Below are 17,450 nucleotides of genomic sequence, written 5' to 3'. Positions count from 1 at the left end.
TTTTATGTGACAGAAAACAAGTAGCCCGAAAACTTAATAGATCGTTTATAAAGCTCTAAAAATTTTAAGTTAACTGTCTTATTTTGCAATTGAGGAAAAAGCCACAGAACAATTATGTGATTTTCTCTTAGTAGTAGCGTGGAGTAGCCCCACTCACATGCTGCTGCTGCTTCTGGAGCGGTTTGATGAAACAACTTATTCTTCAAGTACAATGGGCAAATGCTGTTGAGCTTGGCTGTTTGCCTAAGTTCTAAAGAGAATTTGTGTGAAAGAAGGCATATCCTCTTGTTAAAGATAAAGTCTCACTCAAACATGAATTCTTGACCAAAAACCAAACTCCTTTGGTTTTAAAGTGACCATCTTAAAATTTACTATCAACTCCTTATCAAAATATGCAACCAAAAAAAATATATATTTTTTAAAAAACACAAAAATATGCAAGCAACATTTTCGTACGAAACACTGACAATTAAAATTAGTCTAAAACTGAACTCTCCATATTGATTTGAAATCATTTTAATATTTTAACTACTTCACCATCTTTTACAACCATGCTTAAATTAAGTATTTTCAGAAAGACAAATAGAGAACATACTTATCCTTTAACCTTAAAGAGTTTGGTCTCATAAATCTGAAATTCATTGAACTGCTATACTAAGAAGACAAATCAGAAAGATTCAGCCCATTGCAGTCACTGAAAATGCTTTTTTAAAGATTGAGAAGAAGGTGTGTTGTGCATCTCCATATTTGATAGCACATCCGTGATTGCTCACCACTATAACTTACCCCAGTTTTATCACACAAGCGTAAAGTATGAAACGATCCAACAGCAAATAATTCTCCATCTGGAGCCCAAGCAACTGAGGTAATAGGATGCTCATGAGGTTGTGAATTGTACAGAGGACGGCCATAACTATCCCATACCTACATAAGCAAATTTTAAAAAATCTTTTATAACTATCATCACATTATTATAAACAAGTTTGTCCTCCAGTAAGGTATCAAGTAGACTTAGAAATCATCACTTTATAGTATTAGCAATTAAATGCCTTTACTATCACACAAGGGGGGAAAAGCTTTATTTATTGAAACCTAAATATCTCAAAAATATATATATATATATTTCGTGATGTTATATAACCTTGTGATAATTTTCAGAATTTGCTAAATCTTTGATTAATCATAAAACCTACTATTTTAAGCCCTGTCAAATTTAATAATAAAGTTTTAAGATGATCAGTTTTTTGCTCAAATTTGTTCTGTCCAGTAAGTATTCTATCAACTTTCCCTAAAAGTATTTATTTCAATTAAATTTCTTCCTACTATAGTTATATTAAATCTTATTCTTAAACTGAATAACATTTAATAAATCAATAAGCTTGATTTTTAAAAACTTGATTTAAATCGAGTCACTAAAAGTAGGAGTTAGATTTATGATGCTGCTTATTAAATCAAATTCTATAGGTCATTGAGACAGGCCAATGTGAAAGTCAACTCTTTAAAATACCACTTAAAATTATAAAATAACAATTTCTAAATTAGTAGAATTAAACAACATGGCTAAAGTGAAGGACTAAAATAATATTCTTAGAATATTCTCATCTAAACTTGATTCTTTCAACCAGGTGATAAACTCACAAACATCACATACCTTATATTTACAGTCTTCTCCAGCAGATAAAATTAAATCATTGACTGAGTTCCAATCTACTTTTAAAATAATGCCATCATGAGCTTTCCACTATGAGAAAAAAAATAAGATATTAATTATAACTTCAGGAGCAATGAAAAACATTTTTTATAGGAAGACATTTGACCTCTTTCTGATGATACTCATGTCCTCTCCTTGGAGATTCCCATCTTCCCTTTATAGTCATTATGCATAATAACCTCATTTGCTTGTTTTATTTATAATTTACACTAATAAAAGCACCTAGCACTTTGACATCCACTATATAGTTTATGTCCTTATAAGTTTCCTCAGTTGCCTGAACTCCAGATGGAAAACCACTTGCTTTTGAGCTTGACATGTGTGTGATTTACACTAGAATGAATATGTTATGTACTCCAAAACTTAGTTACAAATCTTGCTCTCCTTTGTATGGTTGATCCCATTACTGATACTGCCTTCACTCTTGTATTCTAATGCTCCTCTTTTTTAAAAGACTTCTACTATATGAACATCTTCTTTAGTACCTTCTTCATTCCCTTCTGCATATTCTCCTAAGCTTCATTCTCTTTACCCTCAGGTCCCTGGAATAGTCACTGAACTACTTTGAGAAGCTTCTGCTACATTTACCATATTACAAAAAGAATGTATTCCACAGATGTGTATGTAGAATGCTTATGTGTATATGTATGTATGCATGTATGTATATATGTATGCATGTATGCGTGTATCTATGTATGTATATATAAGTGACCCAGAAATTGGCAATCTAGAAAGTAAGTATGGATATCTTCTTGCTCTTAAATATAATTCATATGCCCATTTAGCTATTATCACACATGTAATTAAAAGCTATCCTTCACCATTCTGTTTAGGCAGAATAATATAACTAAAAGAATTTTTCTTGAAGACTATAAGTACATTTTGACAACTGAACCGATAACTTCATATCAAAGAGTGACCGATTTTAAGGGCTCTTTCTATAGACCCTTCCCAGTTTATTATTCTTAATGCATACAGAATAAAATATCAAGTTAGGGTCAAATAAGCTCTAAGAATAATTCATAGCTTACTTTACTCAAGATATACAAAAATATACACTCTCAAAAACAAATGTCTTGATACTATATGTTAAAAAAGCAATAATTCTCACAATTTTCTGTCAAATTAACCCAGTGTTCCAAAATAAATTGCAAGGACAAAAATAACAATATATAGACATAAATATACAGATAGACATACCCACAGAGGTTCTTAAGAGTTTCATTTTAAAGCTACAAAAATTAATTTTGCATATTTAAATGTCAGAAATAATATTTGATTTAAATTTTCTTTATACAGTCGCCCCTTGAACAACATGGGTTTGAACTACATGGCCTGTATATATGTGAATTTTTTTCAATAAATACTATAAATACATTTTCTCTTCCTTATGATTTTATTAATAACATTCTTTCCTTTAGCTTATTTTATTATAAGAATACAATATAAAATACATGTAATAAAAATATGTGTTAATCGACTGTTTATGTTATTAGCAAGGCTTCTGGTCAACAGTAGGCTGTTAGTAGTTAAGTTTTTGGGGAGTCAAAAGTTATACTTGGATTTTTGACTGTGTTAAAAAGTTGGTGCCCTAACCCTTGTGTTGTTCAAGGATCAACTATACTATGTTTTAGGATATCAACTTATATGTTATATATATTTACATATTACATATAATATACAGTTTTCAATTATTTCTCAATGTCTTAGGCATTTGGTAAAATTTCTTTGAACAACAAGCTCCTTGATGCCAGGAACTATGTTCTGTTTCACTTTGAATATCTCACACCTAGCATAGTGCCTGGCATATAGTAGGTATGTACTACATTTTCACTAAATGAATATTCTCCTCGCTATAAAATCAAGTTCTGGGTCTACAGATGAGTCTCTAGAGCTCTCAAGGGAAATGGGATATATATTTTTGAACTGTATTCTACAAGCAGGAATTAATTAAGCATTCTTTTTTTGTGAACAATCAAAATTTGAGTATGTATTTATGCCCAAAAAGAATTGCTGCAGCTTTAGTTTTCCAAAATGAAGAGAAAATTTGCACTAAGTTCCTATTTTAACTCTTCCTCCACTCTGCCAAAATTTTGGCACTAAATACCTTTCCTTTTCTCCACTACTACCTCCTGGCCCAAAGGTTCTAGCAAACCACTAAATTATAATTTATCAATGGTGATATCAGCATCTTTCTGAGTTTCACTTACATAAGCCTAATTACAGGTATCTAAATAAATCATATAATTATAAACTAAAAGATTCATTGCACAGACTATTTTTGCTGTACAATTTCATAGCAGACTTTCGGAGTATAGGTGGTATGGAAGAACTAGGACTGAAGGCAGTCAGAACTAGTCCTCTTTTCCAGCTTCTTCCCTTTGCCCAAATGCTTCACCTTAGTTGCCTAACAGCAAGGATTTATATCTTCTATTTCTTGTTGGTCCCACAGTTCTTAGCAAACTGTTCTGCACGCAGTAAAAATGTAAGTGCATGTTGACTATATGAACTATATATAGCATAATCTACATAGAAGTTACTAATATGAAACCTCAAAGTCATTTCTATCTCTTTGCTCCCCAAAATCTACATCTACTCAACTGTTAAATCTGATGCTTCTAAAACACCTTTATATCTGCTGTAGCTGGTCCACCTCCAGCATCAAATCTTGTAACCAGGACCTAGTCATTCTACCTCCTTTTTTTGGTCTCCCCGGCTTTAATCTATTAGGGACTGACTAAAAAATCAAAATAACATAATAATTCATAATAACATCAATAACAACTTCTCTATATTGCTTATCGTATGCACTCAATATGCTTATTTTATGTACTGTCCTATGCACTTTGTAATTTAACTCATTTAATCCTCCCAACAATCCTATCAAGTAGGTATTAGCATTACGACTAAGAGATAAAAGAGCTGAAGCTCAAAAATATTTTATTTTTTAAAATTTTTTATTATTATTTATGCCTACAGCACCTGGTCTTCCTAGGTGGTCTCCCATCCAAGTACTAACAAGGTCCGACCCTGCTTAATTTACGAGATCAGACATTGAACTTGTTCATGGTGGCATGGCCATAGACCACAGACCGTGGCTCCACTGGGGTGTCTGCATGTAAAGCAGACGTGCTAACCGCTATACTATGGAACCACGTCCTCAAAGATATTTTACAACTTGCACTTGAACCCAGGTGACTAACTCCAAAGCCTATATTCTTAATACCCACATGATACTGTGTCGTTATCAAAATATGAAGAAAATGATTGTGCCTTTTAACACAGGAATCAAACATCAAAATCCTGGACATAGGCTTAAAGGTTTTCCATTAATTTGTCCTAATCTAATCCATTTTAACTGCTACTTTTGATTTGCTTCTATGTAATTGGTAAAGTCATATACACCTAATTTATTCTAAAGATTATATTGACTCACCTTCCAATCTAAAAATACTGAAAGAATACTAGAGTATTAGGGAAGCCTCAGATGTATTGAACAGATGAAGAGAAGAAGGATGACAGTGATGATAATAAAAAACACAGTTTAAACAAGTTCTTCAAGTTTCATGATTTCATCCTATTTTATCTCAAATCTATACATTTGAGGTTGATTCTGCTAAATTTAAAGATGCCTATTATGTCAAATCATTTGATAATTTAGTAACTCAAAACACACTTATGATTTACTGGTTTAATATGAATTGGAATAAGGATGAAGTGAACCTTGTTGGAAACATAACCAGATAGTCCCTGTTCTGTAATAAAGGCTGATAAAAACCACACATTTGAAAGCCCCAGACTCTAAAAGGACCACCCAGAAGAAAGGAACTCCTAAGAAAGGAAAGGTTTCTCACTTAGCAGTCTAGCAGATCCTGATGACAATTCACAAATGCCTGAGAAGTACCTGTAAAACTTTAGCATTTGGTTGAAGAGGTTTAATGATCAGCTGCTTGCCTGCTGTGTAAAGAACCTTTTCTGAATCAGGGCCCCATGCTACTGAATATACTGGCATTCCTGTAAAAAAGAAGAGGAAAAAAAAAGACCTGATAAACTTTAATTATTATGCTTTATAGAAAGGGAGGTTGTTAAGAGGATTAAAAAAGTAATTTGGGGTGTCATTTTGTTTCCTCCTAATTCAAAAGTCCATTCAAACTGTAGCATAGCCTCATATTAAAATACAGACTGGGTTAATACTGACCTTTGAAATTCTACTGTGACAACTGACAAACTACATTTTTAATTTTGATATTGCTGAGAAAAGATGAAGTTTTTAGGAATTTGGGATACTGTGCTATTGAATTGAAGTACATAACATAAGTACACTACATTATTTTAAGATATAAAGAGGTATAAAAAGAGGTATCATTTCCCATCATCAACAGCCATCAGTATTTAAACTGACTGCATAATAAATTGACTTAAATTGACTTAAGGTGGTATACTCACCTTATAGATTATTTCCCATTTCCTGATGTTGCTACAGGCAACAGAACTTTCCCTCATATGCTGTTTAAACAGTGGGTAGTCTAATGAATGGAAATCACCCAACCCCAAAATAATCTACCTCTCCCATCTATGAATTCATAAATTGCAAATTAAATATCAGATTAGGGAAAGTTTTGCTGTCAGTTAAGTGTGGCTTCGGCCTGAAAGCTAAGCTAAGAAGGGCTAAAAATCCCATAACCAGGATAAAGTTAACTTCATTTCTAGGAGGAAGGTACAAGTTTGATTTACCTATCATTCTATAAACTACATTAAATTTCATACTGTTTCAATGTCCTAGAATAAGAATTTAGAGATGGTATTTTTTAACTCAATTACTTTCTAGATTACCTAATATCTTCTGGAATGGTATACTTTGTGACCGTAGTTTTTTAAAAAATGAGTATCATGTCAATTAGAAACTTCAAATACCTGTACTCCACTGTTTGACCCTGTTACTTACTCATTAGGAAAGTGAATCAGGTTATAAAATTAATCTATAAAGTATTAACCCACCTATATATATAAAACCAAGATTTTAAAAGTTGTCTAGAACTCTTAAGTCAGACTATTGTAGCAGTTGACTTTCTGAGAATGAATGAATGAATCAGGAATTTACATTCTCAGTAAAAAATTAAATATGAATCAATGATTTAATTATTTATTTAAATAGTAAATCCAACTGATGCTAATCAACAGGTAGTAATCAGAAATCAACAGAAAGTAAATTTCAGTAAGATAAAAGCCTGTGTTAAGTGCCACCCTACTTTTTTTGTGCCCTCTTCTTCCCAACCAGAACACCACTGTGAGCAAGTCTCAGTGGTTAACAAGATTTAGAAAGTCTAATTCAGATCTAGTCCAGAAAAATCCTGAAGCATGCTTCCATGGTTTAGGTTAGACATTATATTGGGCCTAAAAAGCCTGTTCAGTTAATGACATCTAGGATTGTTCTGTATTAGAGAAACCTACAGATGGCCAAAGAGATGGCCAACCTCAGAGGGCACTCCTCTGTCTGTACATTCTCTTGGTAAGACTATTCTCTGGGATTAGCCAGGAGCTGACCTGGGCTTCAAAAGTAAATCTCCAAATGAACACAGTTCAACTCTAATAAATTCCCATGAAAATGTAAATAAAAATTTCACATATCTCAAATATGGTTCTTAGGTGAAGACCGGAAGGGAATAAGGTGGTGGAATTAAAGGTGCCTTATTTATTTCTAAAATGAGTATCATTATTGTGCAAAAAAGTAAATTAATATAATTTAACATATTTTAATTATAGATTATCAAATCTTCATGAATACAGTGAGTAAAATTACACTTTCCTGGGTGTATACTAAACTATGACAAACATCTACCCCCAAGGAAATAATTCAGTAAATATAACTCCCATTGAGTTATACAGGATGTGACTCTAGCCCTTTAGTTGTGGTAAAAGGCACGGCTGGGGTATAGGATAAGGAGCTAGGGACACTTTTGTCCTCTTTAACATTGAATTTGTGACCCCATTAAGTCAGCTGTGTCACAATTTCATTGTTTATAAGTCTATAGATCTTCAGAATACTTATTTTCCCTTTTGGGACATGGAGACTATTCATTTCCTATCTATAAACAATTTTTTAAACAGTAATGTTAAAGAAACAGGTATGATAACTTATGGTTTAAAAAAAAATAAGCTTATGGAGAAAAAGTTAAGTAATTCTTTTGTTATAACATGTGGTTTTTAACTACATTCTTTCCATCAAAAAACAAAGATGAAGCTATTTATGATAAATAAGCAATCCTAATAAGACCGATAGCTAAATCTTATTAGTTCAATCCTCTTAACTATCAATATTCAAAATGGATAAAACAAGAACTAAGAGAATCGTCATCAAATACACCCTTTATATTTATAATAAATATTAAGTGTGAAAAAATGTATGTATGAATGTTTTTATTTCCAAAAGGAGATATACTATACATCACTGTACAACTTCTAATTTTAGGTAGTTCCATTAAAGATCATTATTAAAAGTGGATGAATTAGCTTCATAAAGAAAATAATGATTTCTATTATGATGAAGTCCATCCTATTAACATTTGAAACAAATGTTTTAAAGAAACATACTTATTAAAGCACTGAATTATTCCTAGTGCTACATTTCACTTTGTAAAGTCAGGTGAAAATAAAAAATTTAGCCTTTCAGATTGAATGGCTTTAAAACAAAAAGTTTAGCAAATTATGTAATGTTTTTAATTTCACCATTAACAAAAAAATAGGCAAAAAACAAAAATAGTTTTATAATAATTAAGTAGTTTCTTGCTTTTTATATTGGGAATTTTATTTATGTTCCATTTCAGTTAAGACACTCAAAAAGACCTTGTTTTTCTGACTTTGTACACTAAGATCATGTGACCCTTTTGACATTTTTTAAGAAACCACATGCACCTGGGGTTGTGTTAAATGTCAGACCCTTATCTCTCTGTAAAACAAATTATCTAAATTCTTTCAACCTGTTGAAGGCATTTTAAACCACAGAAGAGGAGACAAAAATGTATTTCAATTGTTTTAAGGAAGTACATGGTCAAATATACAATGTTTTTCACATTCATACTAAACGGTATCCCCCAAAAATGTTGTTTTTGCATGTTTTTAAGAATGCTTTTGAAACAAACTTCACTATTATAGTGAAGCATTAGCTATCTTTGCCTTGAATGCAATATAGGTCCACACTGAGTGAATATAAGTGTTTAGAGCAGACTCTGGCTCTATATAAGCACTATCTGTTAGTGATTACTACTAGAAGTTACTTTGTGATGCAATAGGCAACTAACTCTTTGTTTATTGTGTTGTTCATAGTGGTAGGTACTTATTTTTTTTTGTTACCAAATCATTGAGAATTCAAAAGCCAAGAATTATTTCCCTTCATTCTAATTATAGGGACATGGATTGTTAACAATAGGTAATCAAATGAGATTTATTACACTTTCTTTTTAAGCAACTTTTTGGTTATGTATGTCACTGGGTACAGAGAAAAAGTTTATATTAAGGCATTTGTTTCTTTAGTTTCTATCAGCCACTTTTCCCTTGGGGATCTCAACTTCCCCAATATATTCATCTTTCCCCTTTCTATAACTGACACTCACATTATTTCAGCCTTTACTCCTGAGCTCTAACACAACACTTTCACTTGACCCAAACACCCGTCAGAACTTCAAACTCTACATACTCAAAGTTATCATCCTTCCACACATAGCCCCTCATTTATTCTTCCCTCTGAATTCTTTACCTCTTACAGGGTATCCATTCCCCTCAGCCACTGAGAACTATTCACTTTTTTCAATTACTCTAACCACTGCCTCTGTTCAAGCCTTAAGCCACACCAGCACAGTATATTTCAGTAACCTCCTTACTGGCCACCCCCATTTAACCTCTATCTCTTCTAATTTATCCTACATATTACTGATAAGGTAAACTTCCTAAAATATATGCCTTATCATTTATTCTCCTGCTCAATTTTTTCCCCTAGGTTTAGAATAAAAGGCTTATAGAATAAACTCCAAACCCTTCCATTTAGCATCTGAGACCATCAGTGTCTTGGTACTTCTGGTATTATTGTTCCTCTGGTAGCCTACAACCTGACCCAAGGGGTCTGCTCCCACTCACTTGACTTCCATGTTTCATGCTATTGTGTCTCTATGCCTTTGATTATCTAACTTCCTCCACAGCAACAAATGATTTCCAACAAGCCTATTTCCCTACCTAATTTCTTCATCTTTCAAAGCCCAGTCAAAAGATGCTACAATATTTTCCGGAAAGTCTTTCTGATATTTTCTCCCCACAAGAGCATTAATCTCTGCCTTCCTTGTCCTTCCACAGTACCTTTAACAAGGAGCACATTCTGCCCTGTATTAGTTATTTATATTTCCAGTTTACTTCCATTATTAAATTCATTATGGACAGGTTCCCTGTTTTGTTATTCCATTCTTCCAAATAAATGCAGTGTGAAAAAAGTTTGCACTATTTCTCTATTCCAATTTTAACCTATAATTAAAATATATAATATAACTTAAAATAGGGCTTAATTATAATTATCCATGGCCTGTGCATTGTTTTTCTCTAATAAGGAAAAATAACTCCTCAAAGGCATCTGTAAGAATTAATTTTAAACTAACTCAAATTTTCCCAAAAATGTTTCTTCTGAATTAGAGGAGAAGGTAATAACCCAGACTTTTTCTATCTGTATATCTGGTTCTAATTATCAAGAAATTAATTTAGGAATTAATTTCTATTAATTAAAGAATAAGTATAATTAACATAAAAACATGCAGTAAAAATCACAAGGATGCTTTCAATATTGTTTACTGAATTGCCAGTTTTACAGCAATTCAGGCTTATGTTATCTCATTTTTGTGCCAAAATTTAGTTTTTCTCCTCAAAGGAGGCAAGAATCCTCCACCCCTACCTAACTTGACCTTTTTACTTGACCCTTTAGCATCCAACTCTCAGTAATTCAGATTTATAATCATCCTCAAAATCTGTACTCTCTAATAAATCAAACAAACCTTATAAATGACCAGGAATTTTTCCTTTGAGGTCAATGTCATAACTTCTCTAATAATATTCCCAGAAATAAAACAGGAAAAGTCTACTTCTTATTAGGAAAGTGTGGGTGGCACTAATGATCAAAAACTCAAAAATTAGATGCATTGTTCTATAGAAAATTTGTAATCTTTAATCTAAAAAGATATCAGATTACTCAGCTGAAATATCATAGGTTAACCAAAATAGAAAAATGTACTTGAATTTTGCTCATTAATCTTACAACTAACATAAATCTTGAGGCTGAGAAGAATAAATAGGATTCAAATAGAATAAAAATGATTGGCCCTTCCACAGCCATTTGATGTTAAGGAAATTATAGTTACTTGGGATGTTGATGGAAAATATCATTATGTGATTCAAATATAAATAAGATTAGCTACATTATATGACATAATCTGCATTTTAGCTTTTAAGAGAATCCTATTCACCTATCTAGTTGGGAGGAAGAAATAAAAAAAGAGCACCACCCATCCCTCTCCAAAATAAACATACACAAAAACTAACTCAAAATGGATCATAAGACCTAAAAGCAAGCACTAAAACTATAAAACTCTTAGAAGAAAATATAGGTGTAAATTTTCATGACTTTGGATTAGGCAATGGTTTCTTAGATATAACACCAAAATCAGGAGCAATTAAAGAAAAAATTAGATAAATGTGTCTACATCATAACTTTTGTGTTCAAAAGATATCATCAAGTCTACGGCCATGCCACCCTGAACGTGCCCGATCTCGTCTGATCTCGGTAGCTAAGCAAGGTCAGGCCTGTTTAGTACTTGGATGGGAGACCACCTAGGAATACTAGGTACTGTAGGCATTTAAAAAAAAAGATATCATCAAGAAAGTAAAAAGGAAACTGACAGAACAGATAAAAAAAATAGTTGCAAAGCATATATCCAATAAGAGTCTATTAAACAGAAAATATAAAGAACTCTTATGACTCAACAATAAAAAAGACAAACCAATTAAAACTATGCAAAAGATTTGAATAGATATTTCTCCAAAGGAAATACACAAATGGTCAATAAGCACATGAAATGATGCTCAATATCATTCGATATCAAGGTAATGCGAATCAAAACTACAATGAGATATCACTTTACACTCATTAGGATGATTATAATCAAAAAGACAGACAGGTGTTGAAAATGTAGAGAAATTGGAACCTTCATATATTTTTAGAGTGTATGTAAAATGGTACATTCACTTTGAAAAACAATTTGAAGATTTTTATTTACTGATATAGAACTATCTCCTAGTTCATTCCTGAAGTGAAAATAAACAAGGAGCATATTGTAATAGATACAGCATGTAACCACTTGTTTATGAAAGAAAAAAAGGAATATGTAAAAATATATTTGCTACACAATAAAAAAGTTACACTAGCTGCTTCTGGGAATGTTTGCTGAGTAGCTGGACAACAGAGGTAATGAGAGAGAAATAATATTTAAGAGGTAACTTTATACCCTTTTATAGTCTTTAAATTCTGAACCATATGAATATATGATCTATTAAAAATCAATTCTTAAAATAAGATTTAAGTGCTCCTTGCAAAGTACATACTAACAATCAAAATTTTATTGAAAACAAGGTTGCAAACTCATATCCCTTCAGATTTATGTTGTCTTCTACCATGTAACATAAATGAGTAGAGTATAAGAAAAATAAGGAGAAGCTTAAAATACAACTAAAAATGGAACAGCCACTACAGAACTCCAGCTGATTGTATTTATTCTGAAAAGCAGGCCTAATGTTGCCAAATTTTCCCATTTTTCAAGACACCAGAAATCCAAATTTGTATGTGAAATATCCTGATTTTTAATATTAGGCTTGTACTGTGCTAGTGGGCCTGATTTAACTCGCAGGCCACCTGAGTTAAAGTCTTTAATTTATGAACATATTATGTTTCTAACTGTCCTTGCTAATTTGGGAACTCTAAATGCATTTTCTCAGTAAGAGTAAAATAGGTAGCAATTAGGTTTCCAGACTCATTATACAGGTAAACTATAGTACTGAGCTAATAGCACTGTCACCTATCCTCTATAGTTAACAATGTTTATATTAAACAATTTATTCTAAGTTCCAACTTTAGACTCTGGCAAGTCCAAAATGGTGGCCCCACGGGTAGTAAAAGCGAAGGAGATGACTGGGAAGAATTTAAGGAAACCAAAGGAGCCTGGGGCAGGGTGGGAGGAGTGACTGGAGGCATTGATGAAGGATCTCAGCCAAGAATTCAGATTACTATAGTAGGTAGTGATATAAACTTTCAGAATTTTTCTGAAGATCTGTCTTTTGTAAACAACAAACTTAGTAAAAGGGAAAAGAAAGGCATAAAAGATATGTCTCAGTAGCAGCAGCAGCTGAAAAGAAATGCAGCCCTAGCTCCAAGGGGTGGTGATCTCTAGAAGAATACTATTAGCTGCTCATAAGTCAGACATCATAAAGTGAGAATGTCAAATCATTAGCCCTAACAAAACTTATAAAGCCAAAAGTAAATTCTCACGCCCACTAGAAGGTTAAAATAAAATCTATTTTCTAAAGGTGCATTTTATTACTAAAGTAACAATAAACAGACATTTTTTTCTAACTGAAATTCACCCATGAATGCTTCTACCAACTCTAAAACTCTACTCATGGATAAGTATTCTACTTGGAGATTGTCTGTTGCAAAGATTTAAACTCAGGAAATAAGTACTACCTAGTACTTCCTTAGCTACACATTAACCAAATATTACCTTTGCTAACATTTGGTTAATGTGTAACTAAAGAAATATAACTATTTTAATGCTACCCTAACAGCAAACGCTACCCTAACAGCAAACGTTATTTAGAAAATGAAATCTGGAAAATTTTGGAAGTCAATTATTGGAAATACTTCACAATATGGCTTTATCATGTAATTCTGAAGAATAAAGAATAGTCTACAAGCTTTGGCAATCTGCCTCTGAAGATGTGCTTGGGTCAATATTAAAACTGCTTTATCGTTGTTTCTAGGTAAAACCTAATTAGGAAAATAAATCTGCTACACAGAAGAAAATCATATGTAATCTAAATCTCAACAGGAATGACCATGGGATTAACTTTATGGGTACTCTGTCCCAGTTAACATGGAAAACCGAAATGCTGCTCTAAGTAGCTGCAGCTTACCAAGTTACCAAGCTTTGGATCCTCTCCATTAGTATAGAAATCAAACATACAACATAATTTAGAAAGGGTGCTAATATATGAAGTAATCAGGACTTTGTAAGTAAGGAGATACTCAGTATTTTCTATTACTATTAATTACATCTAGATACCAAATCCTATTATAGATAGGATATGCTCATAATGCTTCAGAATTATTTTTAGAATCATAAGCTTCTAATTGCATTTGTACAGATTCACTAACAAAATAAAAAAGCCCTTGAGTATTTCTTTTGTTTCTTAGCTTGACTAACACAGGTGCCATTGCCCACAGGCAACATGGAAAGAGGGAAAAGTGTAAATTAAAATAAGGGATTTCAGGATCTGAACCTAAACAAAATCAGTCTTAGAAATTATATTAGACTGTTTTTAAAGGAAAATGTTGACATTTTTATTGATTACAATACATACCTTGCTGAGCTAAAGTTGATCTTAGCATTCCAGTCTTTGACCAAATTTTTATTTGTCCATCTTCTCCAACTACAAAGAGAAAATAATAGATATTTTTATCTATAAGAAATAAATTTAAACATTAAATTTATATATACAGTATCTATGTTAATGCATATTTAAAATTCAGGCAAAATTTACTCTAATTAAATGACAGCGCTTCATAACTGTAAACTTTAATTAAAACGACTTTGAAACGATTTCATCAAAGTAGTCTAACTTTCATGACAAAATTGTTTCCCTTTAATATTAGAAGACTTAGATTATTCAAATAATGCTTTCATTTTCACTAGAATTCTTTAAAAAAAAAAATGTTTTCAGTGTGGTCAAAGTTGCAGCCAAATTCCAGTGAGCTGAGGACTGAGTGGATGGAGTAGCAGCCTATTCTTCTGAACAGCTTACCTGAAAGAAGAAGAAAGGGGAAGAAAGGGAGTTGAACATAGAGAGAGTTATTTGTTAACAGAGTGATTTTAACTTATTTATTCTCAATTTTCTGAACACATTTATATGCTGAAAAAGAAACCACTAGAAAAAGAGAAACTGAAAAAATAGGCAAGTGTAGGGACAACTCACTGAAAAGTCCTGCAGAAGGCCCAGGAGGTAGGTGTGGTGATTTTAAAATATATCCACAAATTCTTTGTTATTCCTCCTTTTAAGAGGTGGAGCTTAATTTCTCTCTCTTTCAGTGTGGATATATTTAGTGACTTGCTTATAATAGAATGTGGTAGAAACAATGGAGTATGACTTATAAAATATATTATGGCTTCTATCTTGCTCTTAGATCACACGCTTGGGAAGAAGCAAGCTCTCGTGTTGTTAGAATGCTCAAGCAGCCCTATGGAGAGGCCATGTGGTGAGGAAATAAGGCATTCTACCAACAGTCAGAGAGGAACCAAGACTTCTTGCCAACAGCCATATTAGTAAGCTATCTTGGAAGCAGGCACTGCAGCCCCAATCAAGCTTTCATATCACTGCAGCCCATCTAATTTCTTGAGTCTGGGACAGAACCACTCAGTCAAACTGTTCTCTATCCCACAGAAACTGTGAGATAGTACATGTTTATTATCTTAAGTCACTAACTTTTGGGGTAATTTGCAATACAACAATAGATAACTAATACAATAGGTAAAAAGGAGAATCCTTGCAGTAGGGCAGAAGATGGGAGAGAGACAGAAGGGGATAAGTGTCAGTTAAATGAGAATATTTAGAATTTTAGAGTTTAAAAAAATTAAAACTTATATTTACTCTCTACTTGACCATTCCAAAAGCCTTCTTTGACAGAACATTCTCCATAAGTCACATAAGAATGCCAATAATTAATGACATTCTGAACTATAACATTATATAGCAGTCTAGATCAATATTCTGCCAATTACTTGCTATTAGACAGAAAAAGACTATTGCTAAATGAAAATACTCTGTTCCTTTGGAAATTTTTCTTTAAAAAGTTCATTTCAAATGTCATTTTTGTAGACAACTTACCTGTAACTAATGCTGTTCCTTCATAATTCCATCTTCCTGCAAGTACTGCGCCACAGTGAGCTTCTACACTTTTCTCCACTCTTCCTAACTTAGAAATCAGATGAAATTTACCTAAAAGAAATTATACTTGAGAAATCTATTTTATGAAAATAAGGTACTCAATCAACAAACATCTATGCTACTAGGCTAGTTAGTATAGTGTTAGGCACTGGAGACAAAAAGGCAAATAATGTAATTATTCTTACTCTCAAAGAACACATATATCTATTGGAAAACAGACACAGAAACAAAATTACAAAATCTTGAAACAAGTGGTGTGATAGAAAATACCCATAATGATGCTATGCTAGTTCAGGGGGACAAAAATCTGCTGGGATATGGTCAAAAGGGGCCAAAGAAATGTCAAGAAAGCCTTCTAATTAAGCAGAGTTTTGTAGTCTTGCATTGGTTTTGTAGTTTTGCATTGGTTTTTTTTTTTTACAGGTTATAGAAAAGCTGGAAAAATTATAAAGGAGAGGAACCAAGATAGTTAAATGATGTTAAAAGATAAACTGAGGCAGAGTTAAAATTTTTAAGAGTTTATTAGAGCAAAAATCGATTCTAATCAGGCAGCACCAAACCAGAAGTGGTTAGGAGCGCTCCACTGACAGGAGCTCAGAGAGATTTTTATAGAGAAAAGGCAGAAGCAAAATAAGGAAATTATCAATGGACTATAGCTTAAAGCCTAGTTGGCTGTTTGTGATTGGTTTTCCTTATCCAAAAAACCTTGAGGCATTTACAGGCTCAGATTTTGGTTTGCTTATGTAGGCCGATGGCATCACAGTCACCTCAGTCTAATGGCCTCCTTGTTTAGTTAATTTAAAAATTGATAATCCCAAATTTTAAAATAGGTGCCTTATGATTTTACACTTGCCAGGCACCAGGTAGACAAAAAGAAGCAAGCTACTTGGTAGCTGTCCTCCAAAAGTTCATACATATAAAGGCAAAAAGTTAAAAACTTACAACTTTAAAGTATATAAAGTATTTAAGAGATGTCAAGAAGACAAATCAACTGTACAAAGAATAAGTGCTACAGGAAGCCGAGAAAAGATTAGTGTGGTTTTGAACGATCATGAAGTCTAATAATACATAGCTTGTAATAAATTAAGTACAGTGAAATTAGAAATTTTCCCTAAATCAATACACATACACTTTTTTTTTTTTTCTAATAAAAGAAAAATGTGGCTGCCTAACAAAATTTTGCCTTACAGGATTTATTTTGTTTGAATTCATTTTTAAGTTAAGGCTTTTCAAGATCTGGCCTAATATTAACAATTCATTAAAAATATATTTAAGTCAGATGCTTAAGATGGCTTTAAAACATTTTTCTGGAGAACTCTAATTCAGGTGGCTTTAAAACATTTAACACTTAGCACCCTGTGGTTTTTTCACTGACTGCTTATCCATTTCCACTGTGTACATTATTTGTAGCTCTGTTGTAACATATTTTTTATTGAGCTGTGATTCATTTCAGGGCAGGGGCCATGTCTTAGACATATTTTTATTTGCAATAGTG

The 17,450-nt window shown here is 32.5% G+C and overlaps 1 protein-coding gene and 1 pseudogene across 5 annotated transcripts in view; one reads left to right on the top strand and one right to left on the bottom strand.

Moving 5' to 3' along the window:
• Positions 1 to 17,450, bottom strand: part of IFT80 (intraflagellar transport 80) — a 96,334-nt gene that overhangs the window by 59,047 nt on the left and 19,837 nt on the right. For all 5 annotated transcript variants that reach the window (XM_039857634.1, XM_039857637.1, XM_039857636.1 and 2 more), the window contains 5 exons: positions 15,896 to 16,006; positions 14,375 to 14,443; positions 5,616 to 5,725; positions 1,652 to 1,741; positions 787 to 924 (listed from right to left, as the gene is read on the bottom strand). In XM_039857634.1, the coding sequence (XP_039713568.1) occupies positions 787 to 924; positions 1,652 to 1,741; positions 5,616 to 5,725; positions 14,375 to 14,443; positions 15,896 to 16,006 (518 nt within the window). The remainder of the gene's footprint in view (positions 1 to 786; positions 925 to 1,651; positions 1,742 to 5,615; positions 5,726 to 14,374; positions 14,444 to 15,895; positions 16,007 to 17,450) is intronic.
• On the top strand, positions 11,479 to 11,597 carry LOC120598970 (uncharacterized; annotated as a pseudogene).

The sequence above is a fragment of the Pteropus medius genome, unplaced genomic scaffold, assembly GCF_902729225.1.
Source record: "Pteropus medius unplaced genomic scaffold, Ma_sr-lr_union100, whole genome shotgun sequence".
NCBI classification, from domain to species: Eukaryota; Metazoa; Chordata; class Mammalia; order Chiroptera; family Pteropodidae; genus Pteropus; species Pteropus medius.
The sequence above is the reverse complement of the archived record's forward strand: the minus strand, read 5'-3'. Positions and strand labels throughout refer to the sequence as shown.